The sequence below is a fragment of the Primulina eburnea genome, chromosome 13 (assembly GCF_022965805.1).
Source record: "Primulina eburnea isolate SZY01 chromosome 13, ASM2296580v1, whole genome shotgun sequence".
Lineage (NCBI taxonomy): Eukaryota > Viridiplantae > Streptophyta > Magnoliopsida > Lamiales > Gesneriaceae > Primulina > Primulina eburnea.
In genome coordinates, this window is record NC_133113.1 from 26,343,284 (window position 1) to 26,363,578 (window position 20,295).

A 20,295-nucleotide genomic window follows, 5' to 3' on the forward strand; every position below is an offset into this window, starting at 1 on the left:
TATTCTTAATCATCTGGGACAACAATACAAAGAAGTATTTCACAAAAAGGACAGAAACAAATAGTCTTGTATTCATCTGGGCAATAGTACAGTGATACAGATCTTAGAAACAAATGAATATCAAAGAGAAAACCTGAAATTAATGGTTATCAGCTCCACAAAGAGGCAAACTTATCTATGGCAACAGTCAATAGTTGGTGTGGTTCCTTACTAAGTATATATTTGGTCCGATGTGGTTTTAAATAAATAAAATTTAAGTATTCGTTAATTTTTTTTCTCAAAATAAAATTTGATTTGTTAAAATTTATGAATTTCTTGACAAAAAATATGAATTTGAATTTCTATTTATCTATTTATATTATAGTATTTTAATAGTCACTGATTTAATGTTAGTATATGATTTATTGTTATATAATATTTGGAAAACAATTTGCTACCTTAGACACTACTCAAAAGTGTTGCACATTTATTTATTAATATAAAAATAACATTTATCAATAGATTTTACGTATATTATAAATGCATACCCTTAGATACACAATTGAGTTGATCAATTCCTTATATTCGTATTAAATGTGCCTTAGTTTAAACTTGGAAAATAAAATTTAAGTGCTAGATTGAATTGTTATGATTTTTTAAAAATATATATTTGTAATAAGTATTTAAAATGTCAAAAATATTTACATACCTACATAGGAAAATCTATTGATGCATAAATTATTAAGTACATATTAAATTGTAGAACTACTTTATGAATGGATGAACCAATGCATATTGGCTATAAGGTGATCTAAAGATATCATTTAGACCCTATGCTAAACTATTAAGTACTTGTTTTTTTCTTTATTTTTAATTAATCCTAGCACGTGGTAGATTGAAATATCTTCGTTTTGGTGATAACAATTAGTTTTGAGGTGTTTTAAGGTCCAACTGCTATTTTCATGTGTTTACAAGTTTCTAACTAGACAACGTGAGGTCAAGCCAGACAACCTAATCTTCAGTATCGTGTTGGACTGAATTTATTAGATAGCCATATTAATAGAGTAAGCCTGCATGTGTATGAAGTTGTTTCTAAGACTCTAACTAGACTGCATTAGAAAGCTCAAGGTGCAGTATTATTTCTAGTTGGTTTGCAAGTCTGCTTGCGTACATACCAGCCCGACACTTTAGAAGATCACTTGACCAATCAATACATATTATCCGACATCTCAAGTTGTACAAAAATGGCTTCTTATAAGACAAAGATACGGTCATGTTTCTTTCTCACATATATCAACTTTTCAGAAGTCGTTTATTGCTATATTTAGATACATGATAAGGTACATTAACTATTGTGTACTATGAAAGGAAAGAAGACAAAAGAAAACTTGCTTTTGTATCAACAATTAGTACAAGTATCAGTTTGATGAAGATTTGACCGTTGAAGGCGTTCTTCTATATGAAGGCATGATTCAAATTGAAGAAATCTATTGAAACTTTCATAATCTGCCTTATAAAATATGGTTGTACAAATCTGAATATCACATTTAAAAAATGCTTAGCCAGTTGGTGATGAATTTCAAAATGCATAATTGAAATTGGTGGATATTTTGTTTGAAAGTTCGTTAAAAAACTGAAGTGTTGGTTGATCAAGACTTTAAATTTTTGGGTTCTCACAAATGTGGCGGATTGTTGGAAAATGAAATTAAAATTAAAGTTTGAATGAAAAATTGTGTAATGTGTGAGTGTATTTTGACCTTTGGGTTTCCACATTCTTGAATTAATGTAGACTTTTGGCTCTCTACATTCTTGAATGACTTTTGGTGTGTCTTTTTTGAGCTTATAAATAAATGTGTCCATTTACTCAATCCACACACACACACTTAAAATCTCACTCAAACATTCTCTTGCATTTCATATTTCTAGCTTTTTATTTTGTCTCCGTTGAGTTTTGGTGATAAAGTAAATGTACGATTGAAGTTTGCCGGAGTAGTGAATTGGTGCTTATTTCACTAATGGTTCATCTGTTGTATCCTGAAAACATGCATTTGTGTTGATACTCAAGCACCTCAAGAAGAGGACGAAACTGTTTTAACGAAATTATATTTGTTACAAACTTCGGTTTGTTTGTTTCAATAGTTACCTAATAAAAATTAGTTTTGTTAGATTATATTTATGATATTATTCTATTATATATTGCAACATATTTGTTTGTTATTTTTTTTTGTCTATATATTGATACAACAGTGATATTATTCTATTATATGTTGCAACATATTTGTTTGTTAGTTTTTTTTGGCTATATATTGATACAACAGTTTTGACAGACGAACTTTTTTAGTGTGTGAGGTTCATGAACTCCATTAGAAACTTGATTGATTTATTATTGATTTATTTTATTTTAATTTGATATACTAGAATTATTGTGTCTAAAACTCAATACTTCGGGAAAACTTGAGTGATCCAAAATAAAATACTTGTCTAACAAAATTAAATATATATCTAACAAAATTGACCTATAAAACTATTTCAGATGAATGTTTTTTTTTTTGGAAAAATCATATCTAACCATGGGAGAGAAGTTATATTTCCTCAGTGTCTCTGCTTCTATTTTTTGTCGATTTGTTGTTTGAAATGAAGGGATGGAGATTGTAAAGGAAAATGGAAAATATATGTGTAATAATATTAATATCAATGATCTATGAAATTAGAGTATGTCTCTTGTGAGACGATCTCACGAATTTTTATCTTTGAGACGGGTCAACTCTACTGATATTCACAATAAAAAATAATACTCTTAGCATAAAAAGTATTATTTTTTCATGAATGACCTAAATAAGATATATATCTCATAAATCGTCTCATGCATGTTTTTGCAACGAAATTATTATTAGATACCACGAAGTAGATAAACCTCGAAAGAGTGTCCCACCGAGCGATGACTCTTTAAATTCCCATCTTTTAGACTGCCTTCTCTGCCTGACTCCTCGGTGTCGTTTTGGATCTACGATGAATCGCGGCGGCGGAAGTCGCGGAGGAATATCTCGACGTTCAGCGGGTCATTACAGCCCTGTAATATTCTCAATTCTCACTTTCTTCCTCCGTGATTACTTAGGGTGTGAATTGACATCGTGAATTCTCATGATGCTTATTTAGTTAATTGGGAAAATTTTCAGGTTGGAGCCCAACTTGATGATACTTCATTTGGGAATGAAAGCGGATCCTCGCAGGTTGGAAAGCCAAGGACTGCGGTCGGTCGTGTGACACAGGAGGTTGGCGGAATGTCCCTTCGTGGTGGTAGGAACGTAACTCCTAACGTAAAAGTAGCTCAAAATAAGAGTCCGAACTTGTCGGGGTTGTCAACCGAATCTGATTTGAGTACAAGGAGCGATAGCAGGATTCAGTCCCCGGGGGTAGGGGTTGAAAATAGTACTAGCTGGGAGTCTCCTGCTTGTTTTTCAGATGGTCTGGGAGGTGAAAGAGGGAAAAGTGATGGTAAGCTAAAGTATTCCACTTGCCAGCAAAAATATTCGCCTTTTGATATCTGCTCGGGCAGAAGTGCGAGCGGTGGTGTTAAGCTGAAACCCTCTCTGCTTGTAAAAAATAGGGAAAGGAAGAATGAAATGAAGAACCCTATGTTAGGACACAACATCGACATATTGAGGCCTGGGATGGTTCTTTTGAGGGGTTTCCTCTCCTTACCAGATCAGGTGAAATTTTTTGACCCTCATCTTTAAAAGATTGACTTGTATCCTATGCGGCCCTGTTGAGAACCTTAGCAAGGCCGTTTTTCGTCCAAGAAAAGTCATGAAAAATTCGATTAATGTTTGTCTTGTGTGTAAATATCCAGCCTTTGTTTTGTTATCTTTGGTGATCTTCATGTTATCCTTGGTATTGATTTAGGTGAAACTAATAAAAACCTGCCAAGATCTTGGTCTTGGTTGTGGCGGTTTCTACCAGCCTAGTTACAGTGATGGAGCCAAGCTACATTTGAAGATGATGTGCCTTGGTAAAAATTGGGATCCTGAGACAAGTATGTATAGTGATGAAAGGCCCGTTGATGGAGCAAAACCTCCCGGTATTCCTGACGAGTTTCAGCAGTTGGTCAAAGGAGCAATTCAGGAGTGCCATACTTATTTAGATTCATGTGCTGCAGTGAGGAATGCAAAAGATTTTCTTCCTTCGATGTCACCAAATATTTGCATCGTCAATTTTTATGCAACGAGTGGCAAGCTTGGTCTTCATCAGGTATATAAATATCGTTTCTCTTAAGTTTGCTAATGTCAAGCTGGCATAACAGACTATGCTGTGTTTCTAAATTGTGCTAACAGAAAAGCAGCTAAATCCAATTATTTGGGAACTAAAAATTATTATCCGGCTGTGAGATAAGAAGCGTTTCTTAATGGATTCCTGACATTTTCGTCATTTCCTTGAATTGAATTATTTGGTTCATGGTTGAAATTTTTGTTACTCTCTAACGTTGCTGAGACCTGTACCTAGTTCAGGATAAAGATGAAAGTAAAGAGAGTCTACATAGAGGACTACCCGTGGTCTCTTTCTCCATTGGTGACTCTGCTGACTTTCTATATGGGGACGAGAGAAACATAGATAAAGCAGAGAAGGTTGTGTTGAAATCAGGGGATGTCTTAATTTTTGGTGGCAAGTCAAGGCATATATTTCATGGAGTTGCTACCATAAATTCTGGCACCAGTCCTGCAGCTCTTTTTGAGGAAACTAAGTTTAGACCTGGTCGTCTAAATCTCACTTTCAGAGAGTATTGACATCTGTGGTAATACTGCTCCTCTGGTTCATCTTGACAAACTTATCCGTCTGTTCTGTGTACTCGGTAAGCCCGTCAATCAAACAACTACTTAAGTCAGTCAAATTTCGAGCTCAAGAGTCAGTGAGGTTTCATTTTATTCAGATTACTAATATATACATAAACATTTTGAAACATTAAAATATATTGCATTATTTACTTCTTTATTAAAATAACATGTTTTTTCCTTTGAAATAGAAATAATATATCGTGACGACTATTTTTGAGGATTTTGGGATGACGACAAAACTGGAATCAACTTTTTCTATGGTGGAAAAAGAGAGGAATACATTGATTACACCAACTTCGAATTTCTATGTAGTATTTATTTTTTCCTCGTTATATTTTGTTCAAATGCTGCAACTGTTTATTTTTTTACCCCTAGTTTTACTCGAGTCTTTTGTATCGTTATTTATTGCTTAAACAAAATAAGCTTCTCACGTTTAACTGACTCGGGACAATTATTTTGAAGAATCTATAATGTTTCTATTCATCCTTCCTCAAGACCAAATTTTGTCTCAAGACTCTTTAACAACGTTGATCAACAATATTTAATTATTTAAAAACTCTAGAACGTGATAAACCTTTTAAAAACATATCATATGGTAATAAAATCATTTTTAGGATTAATGTAAAATAAAATACATAAAAGTAATGATCACATACAGAAAGTTTACTTCTGAAAAATAACATTTGTGTGCCTATCTATGGTTTTTTTTGTGAAACTAGAAAACATTTTGAAAAGATGAACAAATACTGCTTAAAATTTCCTACTTTAATCTAAAATTTGGATTACTTCACGTTTCACAATCGCAGCCAAATTTCTCTATAGCTTGGGAAACATTATTAAACCATAGCACCACTCCACGCCCGTGCATCCCTTCTTACACCAAGGTAAGTGGTTGATTCACAATTAAACTAAAAAAAATCTCCATACTAATCCAGTACATATCACAGTTTCAGATAAAAAAAAATTATTTAACTACCAAAATCACTGTAACGTTCCACCAATTGGAACTGTCCGTCCATTACAACATACACATACAAATATTTTTCAAGACGTAGGCAGCATTAATCCATGAAGCTATACAGCATATTCTCATATTTCTTACATAGGAGTCGTAAAATCGGCAAACCGAGTATCTGTAAGGTGACCTTCCTGTTTCAGACTATTGTCTATGCTTTGTGGTCGCCACCCTTGCTCCGAAACGAAGACAGTGAGAAAAATGATGGTCTCTGAGCTGTAAAATCAAACCAAATCATCAAACATGCAACTATAAAAGCTTTCTTTGTTTAACCGAATAAACAAGTAAAATGTACTTCCACATTTATCCAAAACAAAAAAAAAACACACACAAACATTGAAGATCAGGAGAAAATTTCAAACGCAAAGGGTATCCTTGGAAAAGGCAGCCATTCATGAGACCAGCCAACTACTCGTTGGTTCTTAGGGGCTTAGATTCTGTATCTCAGTCACATATAGCATGTGCACGCATGTAATAAGAATATCCACTCCAAATTAGCAAAGTTTTGTGCAATTAGTTGAAATTATCTCATCAAGTGTGATCTTAAATGTGCTTTCTTCAAGGGAACAACATGGGCTCCGCATAAAAAGCCCCGAAACTTAAATCAACTATCTAGATTAGGAAAAAAACAAGATCATCCACGAAGTAACTTCCCGGATAGAAAGGCCTCCAGTCTTACACTTATCTTCTAACCTTAAGAAGAACGAGTATTTTCTGAGGCACATGTACCCATTTTCTTTAGGCTTCAAAACATGGTCTAATGGACAGTATCATAGGTTGTAAATAAGAAGCAAGAGCATAATGTCTCCATGATTCAAGCAAAACAATCAACTGGAGAATGTAATGTTAAGTCAAGAGTGTACTTCTTTAGTGTTCAAATATATGTAAAGATACATATAATTGTTCAAAGTCACCTTTAATTGAGCTTCCAGACATTTGATCCTCCCTCAGTTTAAAATTGGCTGGAGGTGCTGGGATACAGCTCTGTGAAGGTTGAACTGTAAGAAGAAGGGAATAAACAAGTCAACTTGATATCCAGAAATTGAATATTGAAGGAACAAAACCGTTGAATTTCAAAAAATAAAGGGAGATAATTGGAATAGATAAATATATAGTAACAATGAAAGAACCACACTAAAAGAAACACCCATATGTAACAAGTTATAATGAATTACCTTGTTCATTGAAAAATTCGCCTTCATTGAAGCTATCATCAGTGGGTTGAGCTTGAGAAAATCCCATTCTTGACTTTCTCAGATCTTCTGATGACCGGTTAGCAGGATCACGTCCATCTTCAGTATCATCATCTCCTTCTGATGTGGTTGCTGATATCCAGTCAACCAAACTCTCTGAACCACGATTTTTTCTTCCAAATTTCAGAAACCGTTTAAATCCCCTAGTCATATCTTTGCGGGATAAATTATTGGATGTATTGGCCACCAACATTGGCTTCTGTGCTGTTCCCCATTTCTTCCTCATTCGAGCTGCATCAGACTCTACTTGACTTAATGACTGTGAGTTCCATGAAGCAGGACTTCCAACTGGGGAGTCCACAGATGCATCAACATCGGACAAATCGTGAGGATAAGAAAATGAATGTTGAATGCGTGATTTCCATGACATAGGACTTTCCCCAGGCCAATCTTGCATAGATTCAACAGAGTGGAAGCCAGAAGGTACAATTGTAGGTAACTGAGAACCCAAAGCCTTGTCAAGTTGAGAAAATGTCATCTTGTCATCACCATTTTCTGATCCTGAATCAAAGAACTTCTCAGTTTCCATCACCAGTCTTGGTTCTTCATTATCCAAAACTTCATTACCTTCAGCATTCAAGGTTTCAAATTCCTCCTCTCCTTCATCTTTACCAGTATTCTCAAGGTCATCTGTTCCGGAGGCCGAGTCATTATTTCCTTCTTCATTTTTTATAGGCTCAGATCGCACAGAGGCCTTCTGTTTTGTGATACTTGCTCTTGCAACATAGCTTGTTCGACTACCCTTTCTGAGAAAAGGCTTAGCTGCAACATTCTTGGCAACTTCCTCATCAAATTTAATCGCTGTCAAAACAGCACCATCAGAGTCCAAAGGGGACACATCCCTTGACTCGTTATGATTTACTGAGCTTTTCCTCAATGATTGTGATTGGTGTGACTTCTCATCCTTCACAGCTGCTGCTTCTTCACTAGTGTTCTTGCTACCGGAATAGCTTCTTACTTGTGCACGAGTCATCTTACTTGCTCCAGAAGATGGCTTTGTATTTTCTTTTCTCAGTTCAGAGAAGTTGGGTTCCGACTGTACGAGTGGATTTTCTGGTTGTGTCCTTCGCCTCCTCGAATTGATGCTGGAGGTTCTTATGGCAGATCTTGAACCAAGAGTAGCTGAGGTACCAGTTGATGATGACAGACTCCTATTATTGGGTAGAAGCTTCTTACCTTGTGCACCTGATGAGGCACCATCAACAAAAGTGACGTGATCTAAAGGCAAATCTTCCCGAAGATGATTCCGCTCCGAAAAATTTAAAGCTTCTTCATCATCCTCACCATCGCCAATATCTATATATTGCTGGCAAAAGAAAACAAAGTCGGTTAAACAGAAACAGAAGATCAACTCCATTAAACTCCTAAAATTACATGGGCACTCATTGGGGGCATACATAAGTAGAATATAACAAATCTACCTGCTTTCTTTTCATAATTGACCTGCTGTTAAATGACCTGAGTCTCTCGGCACGTCGACGAGAATTGGATACTGAATCCTGTCTATCTTCAGAAGCTGAAAATTTGACCTTCAAATCAGATTTACTCCTCTCAAGACTATCCTGCATGGACTTCAATCTAGCTTCTTTCTCTGCTCTGTTGGAACTCCAATCTTCCCTTAGTTTTGCATCTCTTTTTTCAGTATACCTGTCGTAGAATTTCCCTCGAGAACTCTCTGAAACAGAAAGCTCAGAAAACTCTTTACTTAAAGCATCACCATAATTCTGATTATCAATACTTGTTGTGAGGGAGGCAGCATCAAGCTCGGCTGTGTTTTTGGAAATCATGTTAGGTTCTGTTGCCGGGTAATTGTCAGACACTTGGGAACCAATACTGACTACCGGTTTTGATCGGTATAAACTAGTTGTTGACTCATGCTGCATTTTAGTTGGCCAGCCTCTAGAGCCCGAGTGGGATTGATCACCAGGAATTCGTAGCTTATGCTCAGCAAAAAGCTTCTCAAGCTCATTTGCTTTCATCTTCAACTCATCATTAAGTTCCTGATTACCTTTTGACTGCCTTTTTCTTTCAGCTTGCTCTAGAGGTGGCGTTTTAAACGAATCAAAGCTTTCTTCAGTGTCTATCAAGAAGTTACCAGAGAAGGGCCCCACAATTCTGCCAGATCTGCTTTCATCTCTTTGAATTTCTGCCTTTTTACATGGGTCAGCTGCCAAGCCTTGTTTGTGGAACTTCGTTCTCCGAGGGCCTGAATTTTCAATACTTGGCACAGAACTACCGGTTACCTTCTTGGATGAATCTGATTCTTTCTTTTCAACTCCTACAATTTCTGCAACAGATTTTACATCTGGATGAGCAGATGAGGAATCCCCTCCGTTACCTTTAAAGCGAGCTGCAAAAGACTCTCGAATTCTTGAACCAGGACCACCATCAAAAAGTCCTGATTCTTCTGGTGTCTTGTGGGCAACCTTCGATCGTGATTGCCTAACAGCCTGACCTCTTGTTTCAGAATCTTCTCTTTGATTTAAAATTTTAGACTGCCCACCACCTTTGCTCCCAGAAGGCCTAAATCGAATCAAAGAAGATGAATCTTTCACTCTAGCAACCTTTGTATGTGAAGTCACTCCCGCTATAGGATCACTAAGCTCATCACCATTCTGAGAATCCTTCAACTTCCCCTGATCCCCCGACCCCAAAACAAACATGTTTTTACTGCCAGGCAAAGACCTCTTCTCTTCTGAATTATCTTGATGCTCACCCCTGCTATTAAATGATATTGACTGGGTTGGGTTACACACTTGATCTTTCAAGGGAACATTTTCAACAGGACCCAGGGGAACATTTTCAACAGGACCCAGGTTAGAATTGGACTCTAACTTGTCAAAAGAACCCCCTTTCGACTCTCCAGTATCATCAACCCTACCCAGACTAGGCATAGCCTTTATCTCTGGTGTAACAAAATCAAAACCCACAGCTTTCTCGATCAAATTCAAAGCTTTTTTCTCCTCAGACTGCTTGCTCTGAGAGGCTGAGGCAGTTGACTGGGAATAAGAGGAGCTTTCAGTATCTTTCTTTTCAGCACTTAGGTCAATGCTCATGTCACTAGCACCACTCCATCTCCTCAAAAGCGTAGTTCCAGATGATGACACGTCAGATGACATCCGCCTCAGTTCAGAAGACTTCCCTACAGTTGGCTTTCCTCCAGATGTCACCTTCTGTTTGTTTTCAAACAAGTTTATCCTATCTTGCACACTAAGACGTCTAGTAGGCTGACTTGCCTGAATTGATAGCTCAGAATTCTGATCAGAAGTTGATGATCTCTCCTCTTTCTTCTCGACAGCTTCCCTCTCGACGCTTGATTCCCTGTTGATGGTGTGACTGCTAGAAACTGAAGGAAGAGGATTGGGCAGCTGACATGTGGCAGGTTGTTCTTGATCGGGTGGTGGAGACGACGGGACATCGTCGACATCAATTGACATGTCCGACCCACACGAAGAACGAATTATTCGATCATCGGACACAGGTCTCCACTGGTTCATTAAGTCCAGCCGCCTCTCACATAGTGATATCAACTTGCAGCATGCTTCACTACACTCAAATACAACTTAAATTTAGTTCACAATTAAAATTAATATTTTTTCACCTATAATTTTGTTCACATAAGATATATTTTTTCCTTGTGATCCAGATTAGAATTGATTTAACACTATGACCATATACATAATTCAAGTCTCACAAAGCTAGACCAAAAGCAAACCATATTTAATCTATGTGGGTTCTTAGTTGTTCCTTAATATGTAAAATCAGAAGTTTTCCAAGTACTTACTTCAAACGATGAGCACCAAATTTATCTGCAAACATTTGAAGTTTAGAGACTGTGTCAATATTAAAACCAGCAGCAGCAGCACGAGCACAGGCTGTTAATAAGTCCTCCTGAACTGCAACAAGTCTTACATCGATAGCTCTCAAAAGCTCCTTCCTGCAAGGACGTAAATAATCAGAAATGGACAGAAGGACAATTCTATGCACATACATACACAGAGGAAGATAAAGCAGAAAAACCTTCAAAATGGACTTTTGATATGTCAACTATAGTTATAACAGGGACTTCGATCAAAAGTGTTGAAGAAACATATGCTAGTTACAAGAAAAGACAAGCTAAATAATATGTTTCATCTGTGAGAAGCATACCAAGATGAAATCACTTATATGTAGTGCACCATGAAATCAACATCAAAGATCAGTTTAACTTCCTCTATCACAGAGCTAACTATCAAAAATGTAATGAATTATAGCAGGCCACTACACCCAAGACAGCTTAAACCCTCAAATTATATTTAGATTGTATACTCAAATTACGAACTTTTCAAGCAAATATTGGACAGCTTAAACCCTCAAATTATATTTAGATTGTATACTCAAATAATCAAATTTACGAACTTTTCAAGCAAATATTGATTGTTAACAGATTCATGCGATCAACCAGACACCTTAGGGACTTCATTATAACTATTCTATGTGCTGAGTTAATGACCGTAAAGGTTAGCTAGCTTACAAAGAAAATGCTCAAAGCTGCCATGAAGTAACAGAAACTAGTGTGGTACAGAGAGATTAATAGTAACAGAAACTAGTGTGGTACAGAGAGATTAATAACATCCATCGATAGAAAGTGATTTCACACATTAGGATTGAATCATCAAAATAAATTAAGCCAAACAGTTAAAAGAATGACGTTATTAAAATGTGAAACAGAGTAAAGAGTTGATACTTTGTAGCATCCTCTGCGGCTGTCGTGCCACCTGGAGCATTTAACAGATCAAGTCATTGATTCAGAGTAACAGACTATTATCATTTCACCAACAAAAAGAAAGGAGCAAAACAATTTGAGAACTCGAGATATGTTACTTGTTTCAAATGCATCTTAACTAACTGAAAAAATTCAAACATCAACTCAATTAAACTAGTTGGACCACAATTTCTGAAAGCTCTAGAATCAGCTAGATGAGCCATTCAAATGGGTCCACTTTCACAACCAAAGTGCAGAAAAATAATTTCAGAAGATAGTTACTGGTACGTTGTTCCATGCAACAGGTATCACATGCTCGTGGTTTAAGTAGCCTATAAAAAAAGCCAAAAAGTGTTTTGTTGAGGATAAACCTTCAAAAAAAAGCCAGATACATACTTCAAGGTGCCGTGAAAGAACAAATAACACAAAACAAGGTGTTATCGCTCATTCTTTTGGTTTATCCATGCCTAGAATCAGGCACAATCAAGAAAAAGAAGAATATTGTATAAAATACATCAAGAATTAGTAATGAAATCCATACCAGAAAGTTGATCTCCAGGTCCCTGATATTAAACAGGGGAAACTTTAGTCATGCTATAGTCACAGAACTACCAGTTGAACCATCTTATCATGCATTAAATAAATACCTGAGAATATATTTTCCGTGCTGCTTCCAATTGTGACATCTCAGAATCAAATGTTACAACCAGTTCCAAAACCTCCGGCGTACTTACAAATCTCACAAACCTAAAAGCATAACAATCATAGATATTGAGCATGAATTAATAAATTTTTGAAGCAGCAAATGGCGCTACCTCTCAAGTGTTCCCTTTGTGAACCACACTCCAGCATTTTTTCGTCGTCCAACTTCAAGCTTAACTGACTGTGCAGCAGAAGCGACTTGATCCTCTGCAACCTTCAAATGTGCAACAAAGGGTTTAAGTAATCCTGAAGCGATCTTTTCTGTGCTGCCATTGCTTGAAACAAACAATTCGCATCTGGCAAAAAGAAAGCTCAAAGTAAACAAAACTAAGAAAAGAAACTACCCTTTAACTAGTAAAATTAAACATAGGAACCAGAATCCTGACCTGGAACGCTTTGGAGAGAGCTGAAATAGAGCATAATCTAGAGGTGCATCTGACTTCATTTTTTCCATCAAGGAGAATACAATGTATTCACCTTACTCTTCTTTTATATAAATATTAAATTTCATCCCAAAAATTTCGGCATCTCTTAACTATTTCTAAAACCGATTGAATTTAGCACAGCCTGAGGAACCTGCATTTCATGTTTTAAAGTCAAACTACACGCAAAGATGGAAAATCCATTTAAATGAGCACGCAGAAATCTAGAGAAAGAAGAAAAAGAAGAAGATTCTCAATAAGGAGAAAAGCAGTACACACAAGTGATCTCATCTCTTCTAATTTACCTCACATTGACCTAAATCAGCATAAAATCAACTACAAACTAAGCGTAAAATCGAAATTCACCCAGATCTGATAATGCCAAAAACCAAATTCATGCTTCAACGTGGGTCCATCCCGACCCGGAATAAGCTCAATCTAAAGCAATGTTCGAACACATTCTACGACAACTAACTCGATCAACCTAAAAACCAGTTAAATTAAACAAACTTAAAATCTCATACAATGCGAGACAATCGAGCTACCTTTACCGATTTCAAGGCAGAGATCTTCAACTCTCAGCCCCGATTCAAGTGCAGACCCAACTCAACATTTCCATCTGCGGGTAAAATCCCCACCAATGGGTCCAAAAAACAGAAGGGTTTGGGTGGTTTTTTACCCCTCAGTTGGAGAAAGAAAACCCACAAAGGGGAAGCAGAGTTGGTTTATGCTTTACTCCATCTTTAGTAGAAGTGTATTGCAGCGTATCTCCCACTTTCCTTTGCCGTAAATACACACACTGCGTGTATAGAGAGTGAAAAGGAAGAGTCTTTGGGAATGAAAGAAGGTGTAGAACGAGATTTCTACTTTTTTTCCGACAATATTATTTTGGATGACAAAAATTTTGTTCTTTGCTTTTCTTTTGTTGTTTTTGTTGTTACGGTTTGAAATGAGGATTTTTCGACTGCAAACATGGTTGATGGTTGGACGAGAGAACAGACTGTCACGTGGACTGTTTCGTGCTCCGTCTTGTGAAATCACTAAACTGCCCCTGTGAAGAGTTCTTTTCCCATTTTGTCGACTGGGGACCGTCGGACGACCGACCAGTTATGGTTATTAGTCTCGTGACGCAAGTATTTTTGTTTAAAGATAAAAATTTATATGAGACAGATTTTTTATTTGGGTTATCAATGAAAAAGTATTATTTTTTTTGCTAAGAGTATTACTTTTTATTGTGAATATGGGTAGTGTTGATCCGTCTCACATATTATGATCCGTGAGACGGTCTCACAGGAGACACACTCTTGTTAAAAATATTAAAATCAAATTTAATATAATTTTCATTTTTCATGCCAAAAGAAAAAGAAATAGGGGGCTAAAACAGAAATAGGGGTATTTTAGGGATTCTAAAAATTATATTAAGCCATTATTTTATCTATATTATGGCTCAAATATTATATAGTATAGGTCATATCTAACTCGGCCCTCAAATATATTTATTTATATTTAAAAATAAAATTGTAACAAATTGAGTTTGAGTCTGGAAAGACACTTAAAATTAAGTTAATATATTAATAAGATAATGAACTTATAACGAACGACGCACACATTCTGTGTGTAAAATAATTATTATTATGTATATGAATCATGATTATTAATAGATCAAATTGATTCATAAAAAATTTTTCATAGTTTTTAATTATTATTATTTGGACAACGATCATGTAATTATATTAAATATATAGTTTGTAGAGATAATATGTGAGTTATTGAATTTCAAAAGCATATGAAAAACTTTGTTTATCTAAATACATATAATATTTTCGTAAAAACTAATTTGTGTCGCAAAGTTGGAGGACAAAATAAATAGCGTGAAAATAATGTAATTCCGTTTGTGGATTGTACAAATATGGACGGAGCAATTGCATTGAGTATACATGGATCAGTAAATATTGAGATAAATTGTTGTAAATTTACATCTTAAGTGTTTTGTCACAGTTCATATCCTAAATCTTTTAGACGACGATAAAAAAAAATCATCATTTAAGATAAGATGAAATAAATAGATCTTTTATGAGACGATTTTATGGATATTTATTCGTGAAGTGGGTCAACATTATATCGATATACAGTATAGTAGTTAGCATGTATGTAGATGTAATACCCTTATTCTTGATTTGTTAAAAGGTTTTATATGAATTTCACCGATTTTTTTATCTGAATTGATTTCTTGTTATATTTAATTACAATGTCGACGTGTTGGAAACACAAGAGGTGGCTTAATTAATTGTTTCTTAATTAAACGGCATGATAATTGCACCGATTTTCGACAAATTAAAGGGGCAGACCTATTTGGTTTGTCCCTGTCAATCGACATATTCAAATTAATAAATTATTTAAAAAAAACATCCATAATTACAGTATAATTTCAGGTGTGTATGACTGACTTCCTCATTGGGAAATGACATAATCATGATAAAATATTATTGAAATCAAATAACAGATTAAATTAATAATTTGGGCCCTCACGTACAAACCCAAATCAGAATTATGTGTCGTGCTTTGCGTGTTTGATTTGTTTGGTATATTATCGGATTGAGTACCAAAAGAAATCGAATAGCCAATTTAGTCCCGAATATTTTGAGTTTTTGCTCTGTCAAGTCATTTCATTAGTTTGAGCTAACGGGAAATTGGACGAGTCGTCTGCACACCTATCGATTCCGGCCTGTCCACGGTGAGCGGCTGCCCCAACACGACGGAGGTGGGTTGATGGTTGTTTTTTGATGACTGATAGCTTTTGGTAGCAAAAATCCACAAGTCCAACTTCTTGCCCTCACGGTAAGCTTGATGTATCTGCCTGAACAAATATTCATTTTCCTTCGCACTCTTTTCCTATAATACCCAATTGCGTCTTAACTGTCGTACCTACTATTTGGCTGGAATTGGATGTCAAAAATTTATGATATTAATTGTTGAATTATAGATTTGGTTCCACTGCATCGGCATCCATGAACTTTGATGATACCGAAAATTTCTCCGTGTTCGGTTTGATGAGCGTGTTCTTCGAACCTTCAATGTTTGGATCATCTTCCCAAAACCTTGGGGGCTAGGGACGGAGCAATAACCTTAAGAGATTTCTTTATTGGCTGTCCATCGGACTCCATGAGCAACTTTTTCTGTTTTCCCTTAACCTCGGCGTTAGAGGACTTCGAAGAATCCCCGACTTCAGCCTCTCTCCTCTTCATGCTCTTAAAAAAAAGAAGCAAAATAATCAAAAGTCGGAGTAATATTAATTTTTAGGAGAATGAGAGGAAAGAAGATTAAGGAAAATATACCTATGATCCCCTCTACTTCGATCCTCCTCCTTGCCGAACCTAAATCTATAGAGAAAATCATTCTGGATCAAGTCCTTGATGTCAAAACATTTCCCCAAGGTATAGCTAGAGAATGAGTTAGATCAATAACACGGCTAGTTGTCGGTGGATCTGTAATGATTAACTGGTCGGCACAAGCCATATCACAATACCAAGGAAACTGTTCAGGTTCTACATAAAAATCCTGACTCATCCAACTTTTGTGAGATGAAGGATTCTCATCTAGAAAATCTTATCCACAGTATCTGTAATGATTAACTATTTTAAATACCACAGTATCTTGATTTTAATTTTATTTGAGTAAATTTCTGACATTAGCGTCGGAGAGATCACGCCGGAAAAATCCTCGACGCCCCCTAACTATTGCTCGCCTGTGCAGATTAGGTTGTTCCTTCATTAGTGCCGGTTCAAATATTGAAAGGTTCGAAGACCATGCTCACCAGAGTAGACCCAAAGAAATTTTTAATATCATCAAACTTTTTATTTCTTGTAATTTTTTTTGGCTAATGAAATTTTTGGTGTTAATTTTCTGTTTGTTTTAACACTCAATCTAAAGGAATGACCGGATAGAAAGAAAATTCCAAAGGTTTGATACCAAATTGACCTCTCGATTTCATTTGAAACTGAACTGAGAAACATCGCAAACAAATGAAACTGAGTTTTCATTTGTTTTATATTTTCTAAATATCTTTATATTTTATATTTTATATATATATATATATACTCCATCAATTTATTATCATATTATATATCAGCTTCTTTTAGGAGAGTGGACATTTACAAAGTACAAGTAAACAACAAAAAAAGTGAAAAAAGTAAAAGAAAAAGCAGAATAATTAGGGTTTATACTGGGTTTCATTAGAATATGTACAGAGTACAAATTACACCACAAGTATGCTATAATAAATAAAAACAAAATCCTACATGTACAAGAAGCTAGCCTTCAAAACATAATTTACAATAGAGGACATAACTTTCCCCACACAGAAGTTGAAAGTTTCCGAATCTTCGAGCCTAAACTAGTCTTTTCCTCCCCAAATTAAACCTATTTTTTTTTACCATTTTTATTTATCTACTAACTTATGCTTTAATATGTACAACTGATATAATTATTAGGGTTTTTTATTATTTACATTTTTTTGAATTTTTTTACTTCTTCTCGAGAAATACTCTCAGCGGTCCAAACCACTCAGTATAATCCTGGCAACACAAGGAATTAATCAGAAATAAAAAAATAAATATAAATTTTTTATTATTTGATTTTGTATTTTATTAATAATAACTTATTATTAATAAATTATGTATTTTGATCCTTTAAAAATTATACCATTTATTAATTGATTTGTTTAAATGAAGTTCCTAATTGTGAATAAAGATATATAAATTTAATTTTAATATAATAAATGAAGATGATTAAAATCAGTAAACGAGAGGAAACGAACCAATCATAACCATGAGGACTCTTTGGGTCGGCGGCGGCGGATTTTCGTCTAGTTAATTTCTTGAAATTTCCACCTGGTGGTGTACTAGCTGGTGGAAATGATCCAAAGTTTGAAAAAATCAATGAAAAAGAAGAAGAATTCCGAAGAGTAGTAAGATTTGATTCGTATGCATTAAGTTTTTATGATTCATTGCTGGAAAATTTGAAGGGAGTTCGGAGAAAATAGAATAAATTTTGTTATTCTTGAAAATGGAGGCAATCTTCGAATACAAATCGACGGTTGTTAATTGTTATTCAGGAGATCTGGTCTAATTTGGAGAAATTTACGGCTAACTGAATCTGAATCATGCAAACAGCTAACACAAATCCGAGATTCTTACGTGAAAACGGCGAGGTTGGAGTGCTGCAACTCGCAGGAGAAGATGGTGCGGACGGCGAGTCAACGAAGACGTTAAGATTGCGATTAGCAGGAGCAGCGTTGCTGTTGTTGTTGTTGTTGTTGTTCCGGACAATGGTGATGCTGCGAGAGATCTGGACACGATCATCGGTGGCGACCACCGCCGCCGGAGGATCGGCCACGGATCTGGTGCCGGAGAAAGAATTGTATTTACGGAGTTTCCCAAGGCCCGATTCGGGTGTGGGCCCGGCAAGCGTTTCGTCCCAAAGCTTGTGGAGAAATCCCATCGTAAACACAGATATCAAATTTTCAATTTTTTTTAAAAAAAAATTTTCTGGATCGTAACAACCGAAAAGAGGTGATCTGCTTGAAATTTGAAGGTTGGGAACCAACCACCTGATATACGACTGCTACAAAAATTTTCTAAATGGAAAAAAAAAAAAAATTGGAAAGAAAAAGATTGAAGAGATTGAGGGGATTAGGGTTTTTATAGAGGAGAGAGACAAATGGGGAAATTCATCAGTGGCGCCGACTGAAACGGCGTCATTTTAAGCCACTAAGATTCAATGGAGATGCGGAATCTTGTGTGTGGATAGTGTGAATCTCATTCTCAGGTGGCTTTAAGAAGAATATTTTTAAAAGTTAAATCTAATATATCCATTTCTTATTCACGAGATTTTAATATTTAATACAGAATGAGATTTTGATAAATCGAATTTTGTATTGATTTTTTATATGCAATAATGTGACATTATTCAATTCAAATCCATTGATTTTATTTATTTTTTTACATAAAAACTTGGTATTTCTAAGTTGTTTAATCTATGTTTTTATTTACATATCCACACACAATAATAGCTATTTTTTATTTATTTTTTTTCGATACCGATATATTCGCCACGTTTGCTTTTTTTAAACTCAAGAAGCAGTTTTTAATTAGATCTCGAGATCTCGTCTTAACCTTGTAACCAGTATTTGTAAACGAGCTTAGCCAAGCTGTGAAAACGGCTTTAGAGGAGTTGAGTTTGTAATTGTGGCTGGGCTAAGCTTTTGGACAAGTCATATATAGGATAAGATTCATAATTGTTTCAACCTAATCCTATTTTTTCCATATTATATAATTTTTTTCAAGTTACAAATTACACACAGTTAATATTACTTATATATCATTTTTTATATCAAATTTTTTTATAATTAATTTAATTTAATTTAATTAATATCATAATTGTAAAAATTAATAAAATATCATTGTACAATTTAAAATGAAATTATAAATTGAAAAATGGTGAATGGAAGTGGCTGACGAAAGGAGTTGGTGGGCGTTAGAAAAAATCCGAACAATCACCATTTAAGACTTGGTTCCCTTCCAAAACATCATTTATTTCTTCCATATTTTCTCATTCAAATAATTTAATTTCATTTTTTCAAAAATATGTATTTTTAAACACAACAAATGCCTTTTTCCATCTAAATATATTAAAATAATCTCAAATGAGCCAATGGCATATAGTGAGTGATGTAAGTAAATCGAGCTGTTCAGAGGGTGTAAACAAATCGAAATCGAACAAAAAATTTAAGTTTTTCGAGTTTTGAATTAAACTCGAGCTCAAATATATCTATTTCCAGTTAAAATTCAGCTTAAATTTTCATCTATCAGTACTGATTTGATTTATTTATTATATATAACAGATGATACTGAAATCTTAAATTTAAGACAATGTATTTTGGTCTAAAAAAACATTTTTGAACGGGTCAGATGTCCCATCCATGTTGTAGTAGGCTTTTTCAAAAAATCAAAGCCCATTGAATGAATTGATATGAGACAATTGACATAATAATACATGCCAAAAAGGCTCAATTCATTGAATTTTCCACCTTTTTTTCCCTAAAAATTGCTCTAAAGAATTAAGACTGATTTATGAAATACACATAAATAAATAATTAGTTAAAAACTTGTATGAGACGATCTCACGGATCGTATTTTGTGAGACGAATATCTTATTTGGGTCATCCATGAAAAAGTATTACTTTTTATACTAAGAATATTACTTTTTATTGTGAATATCCGTATGGTTGACTCGTCTCACAAGAGTGTTATGAAATTTTTGATATTTTTGTTCTTAACACTATGTTTGGATG

General features: G+C 35.0%; 3 protein-coding genes across 7 annotated transcripts; 1 reads left to right on the plus strand and 2 right to left on the minus strand.

Moving 5' to 3' along the window:
* The first annotated feature begins 2,890 nt into the window (after positions 1 to 2,890).
* Positions 2,891 to 5,207, plus strand: LOC140809821 (DNA N(6)-methyladenine demethylase ALKBH1D-like). 3 transcript variants are annotated; one of them, XM_073167560.1, is made up of 5 exons: positions 2,891 to 3,051; positions 3,156 to 3,689; positions 3,883 to 4,227; positions 4,485 to 4,768; positions 5,027 to 5,207. In XM_073167560.1, the coding sequence occupies exons 1-4, from the start codon at positions 2,989 to 2,991 to the stop codon at positions 4,758 to 4,760; spliced, it is 1,218 nt and encodes a 405-aa protein (XP_073023661.1). In that variant the 5' UTR covers positions 2,891 to 2,988; the 3' UTR covers positions 4,761 to 4,768; positions 5,027 to 5,207. The 3 variants fall into 3 exon arrangements, with proteins under 3 accessions (XP_073023661.1, XP_073023662.1, XP_073023660.1); XM_073167561.1 differs by lacking the exon at positions 5,027 to 5,207 and having other exon boundaries at positions 4,480 to 4,825; XM_073167559.1 differs by lacking the exon at positions 5,027 to 5,207 and having other exon boundaries at positions 4,485 to 4,825.
* Positions 5,208 to 5,765: 558 nt separating this feature from the next.
* On the minus strand, positions 5,766 to 13,891 carry LOC140809763 (uncharacterized). 3 transcript variants are annotated; one of them, XM_073167479.1, is made up of 11 exons: positions 13,496 to 13,891; positions 12,909 to 13,098; positions 12,636 to 12,818; positions 12,468 to 12,567; positions 12,362 to 12,383; positions 11,803 to 11,833; positions 10,861 to 11,013; positions 8,498 to 10,622; positions 6,999 to 8,382; positions 6,738 to 6,821; positions 5,766 to 6,039 (listed from the first exon to the last, which is right to left on the minus strand). In XM_073167479.1, exons 2-11 carry the CDS (start codon positions 12,974 to 12,976, stop codon positions 5,975 to 5,977), a joined length of 4,215 nt encoding a protein of 1,404 aa, XP_073023580.1. In that variant the 5' UTR covers positions 12,977 to 13,098; positions 13,496 to 13,891; the 3' UTR covers positions 5,766 to 5,974. The 3 variants fall into 3 exon arrangements, with proteins under 3 accessions (XP_073023580.1, XP_073023581.1, XP_073023579.1); XM_073167480.1 differs by having other exon boundaries at positions 12,909 to 13,089; positions 13,490 to 13,891; XM_073167478.1 differs by having other exon boundaries at positions 13,490 to 13,891.
* A 3,245-nt stretch (positions 13,892 to 17,136) lies between these two features.
* LOC140809309 (dormancy-associated protein homolog 4-like) lies at positions 17,137 to 18,682 on the minus strand. Its single transcript, XM_073166895.1, has 3 exons — positions 18,140 to 18,682; positions 17,761 to 17,848; positions 17,137 to 17,518 (listed from the first exon to the last, which is right to left on the minus strand). The coding sequence occupies exons 1-3, from the start codon at positions 18,441 to 18,443 to the stop codon at positions 17,491 to 17,493; spliced, it is 420 nt and encodes a 139-aa protein (XP_073022996.1). The 5' UTR covers positions 18,444 to 18,682; the 3' UTR covers positions 17,137 to 17,490.
* Positions 18,683 to 20,295: the final 1,613 nt, after the last annotated feature.

Excerpts from the sequence above, each read along its gene's own strand:
- LOC140809309 (XM_073166895.1), bottom strand. The coding sequence starts at position 18,443 with ATGGGATTTCTCCACAAGCTTTGGGACGAAACGCTTGCCGGGCCCACA. Across the intron at positions 17,849-18,139 it reads TCCAACCTCGCCGTTTTCAC|CTAGTACACCACCAGGTGGA; the intron begins GTAAGAATCTCG and ends CATTTCCACCAG. Across the intron at positions 17,519-17,760 it reads AGTCCTCATGGTTATGATTG|GATTATACTGAGTGGTTTGG; the intron begins GTTCGTTTCCTC and ends TTGTGTTGCCAG.
- LOC140809821 (XM_073167560.1), top strand. The coding sequence starts at position 2,989 with ATGAATCGCGGCGGCGGAAGTCGCGGAGGAATATCTCGACGTTCAGCG. Across the intron at positions 3,690-3,882 it reads TCCTCTCCTTACCAGATCAG|GTGAAACTAATAAAAACCTG; the intron begins GTGAAATTTTTT and ends GTATTGATTTAG. Across the intron at positions 4,228-4,484 it reads GCAAGCTTGGTCTTCATCAG|GATAAAGATGAAAGTAAAGA; the intron begins GTATATAAATAT and ends TACCTAGTTCAG.
- LOC140809763 (XM_073167479.1), bottom strand. The coding sequence starts at position 12,976 with ATGGAAAAAATGAAGTCAGATGCACCTCTAGATTATGCTCTATTTCAG. Across the intron at positions 12,819-12,908 it reads CTCTCTCCAAAGCGTTCCAG|ATGCGAATTGTTTGTTTCAA; the intron begins GTCAGGATTCTG and ends TCTTTTTGCCAG. Across the intron at positions 11,834-12,361 it reads ACCTGGAGATCAACTTTCTG|GTGGCACGACAGCCGCAGAG; the intron begins GTATGGATTTCA and ends TAAATGCTCCAG.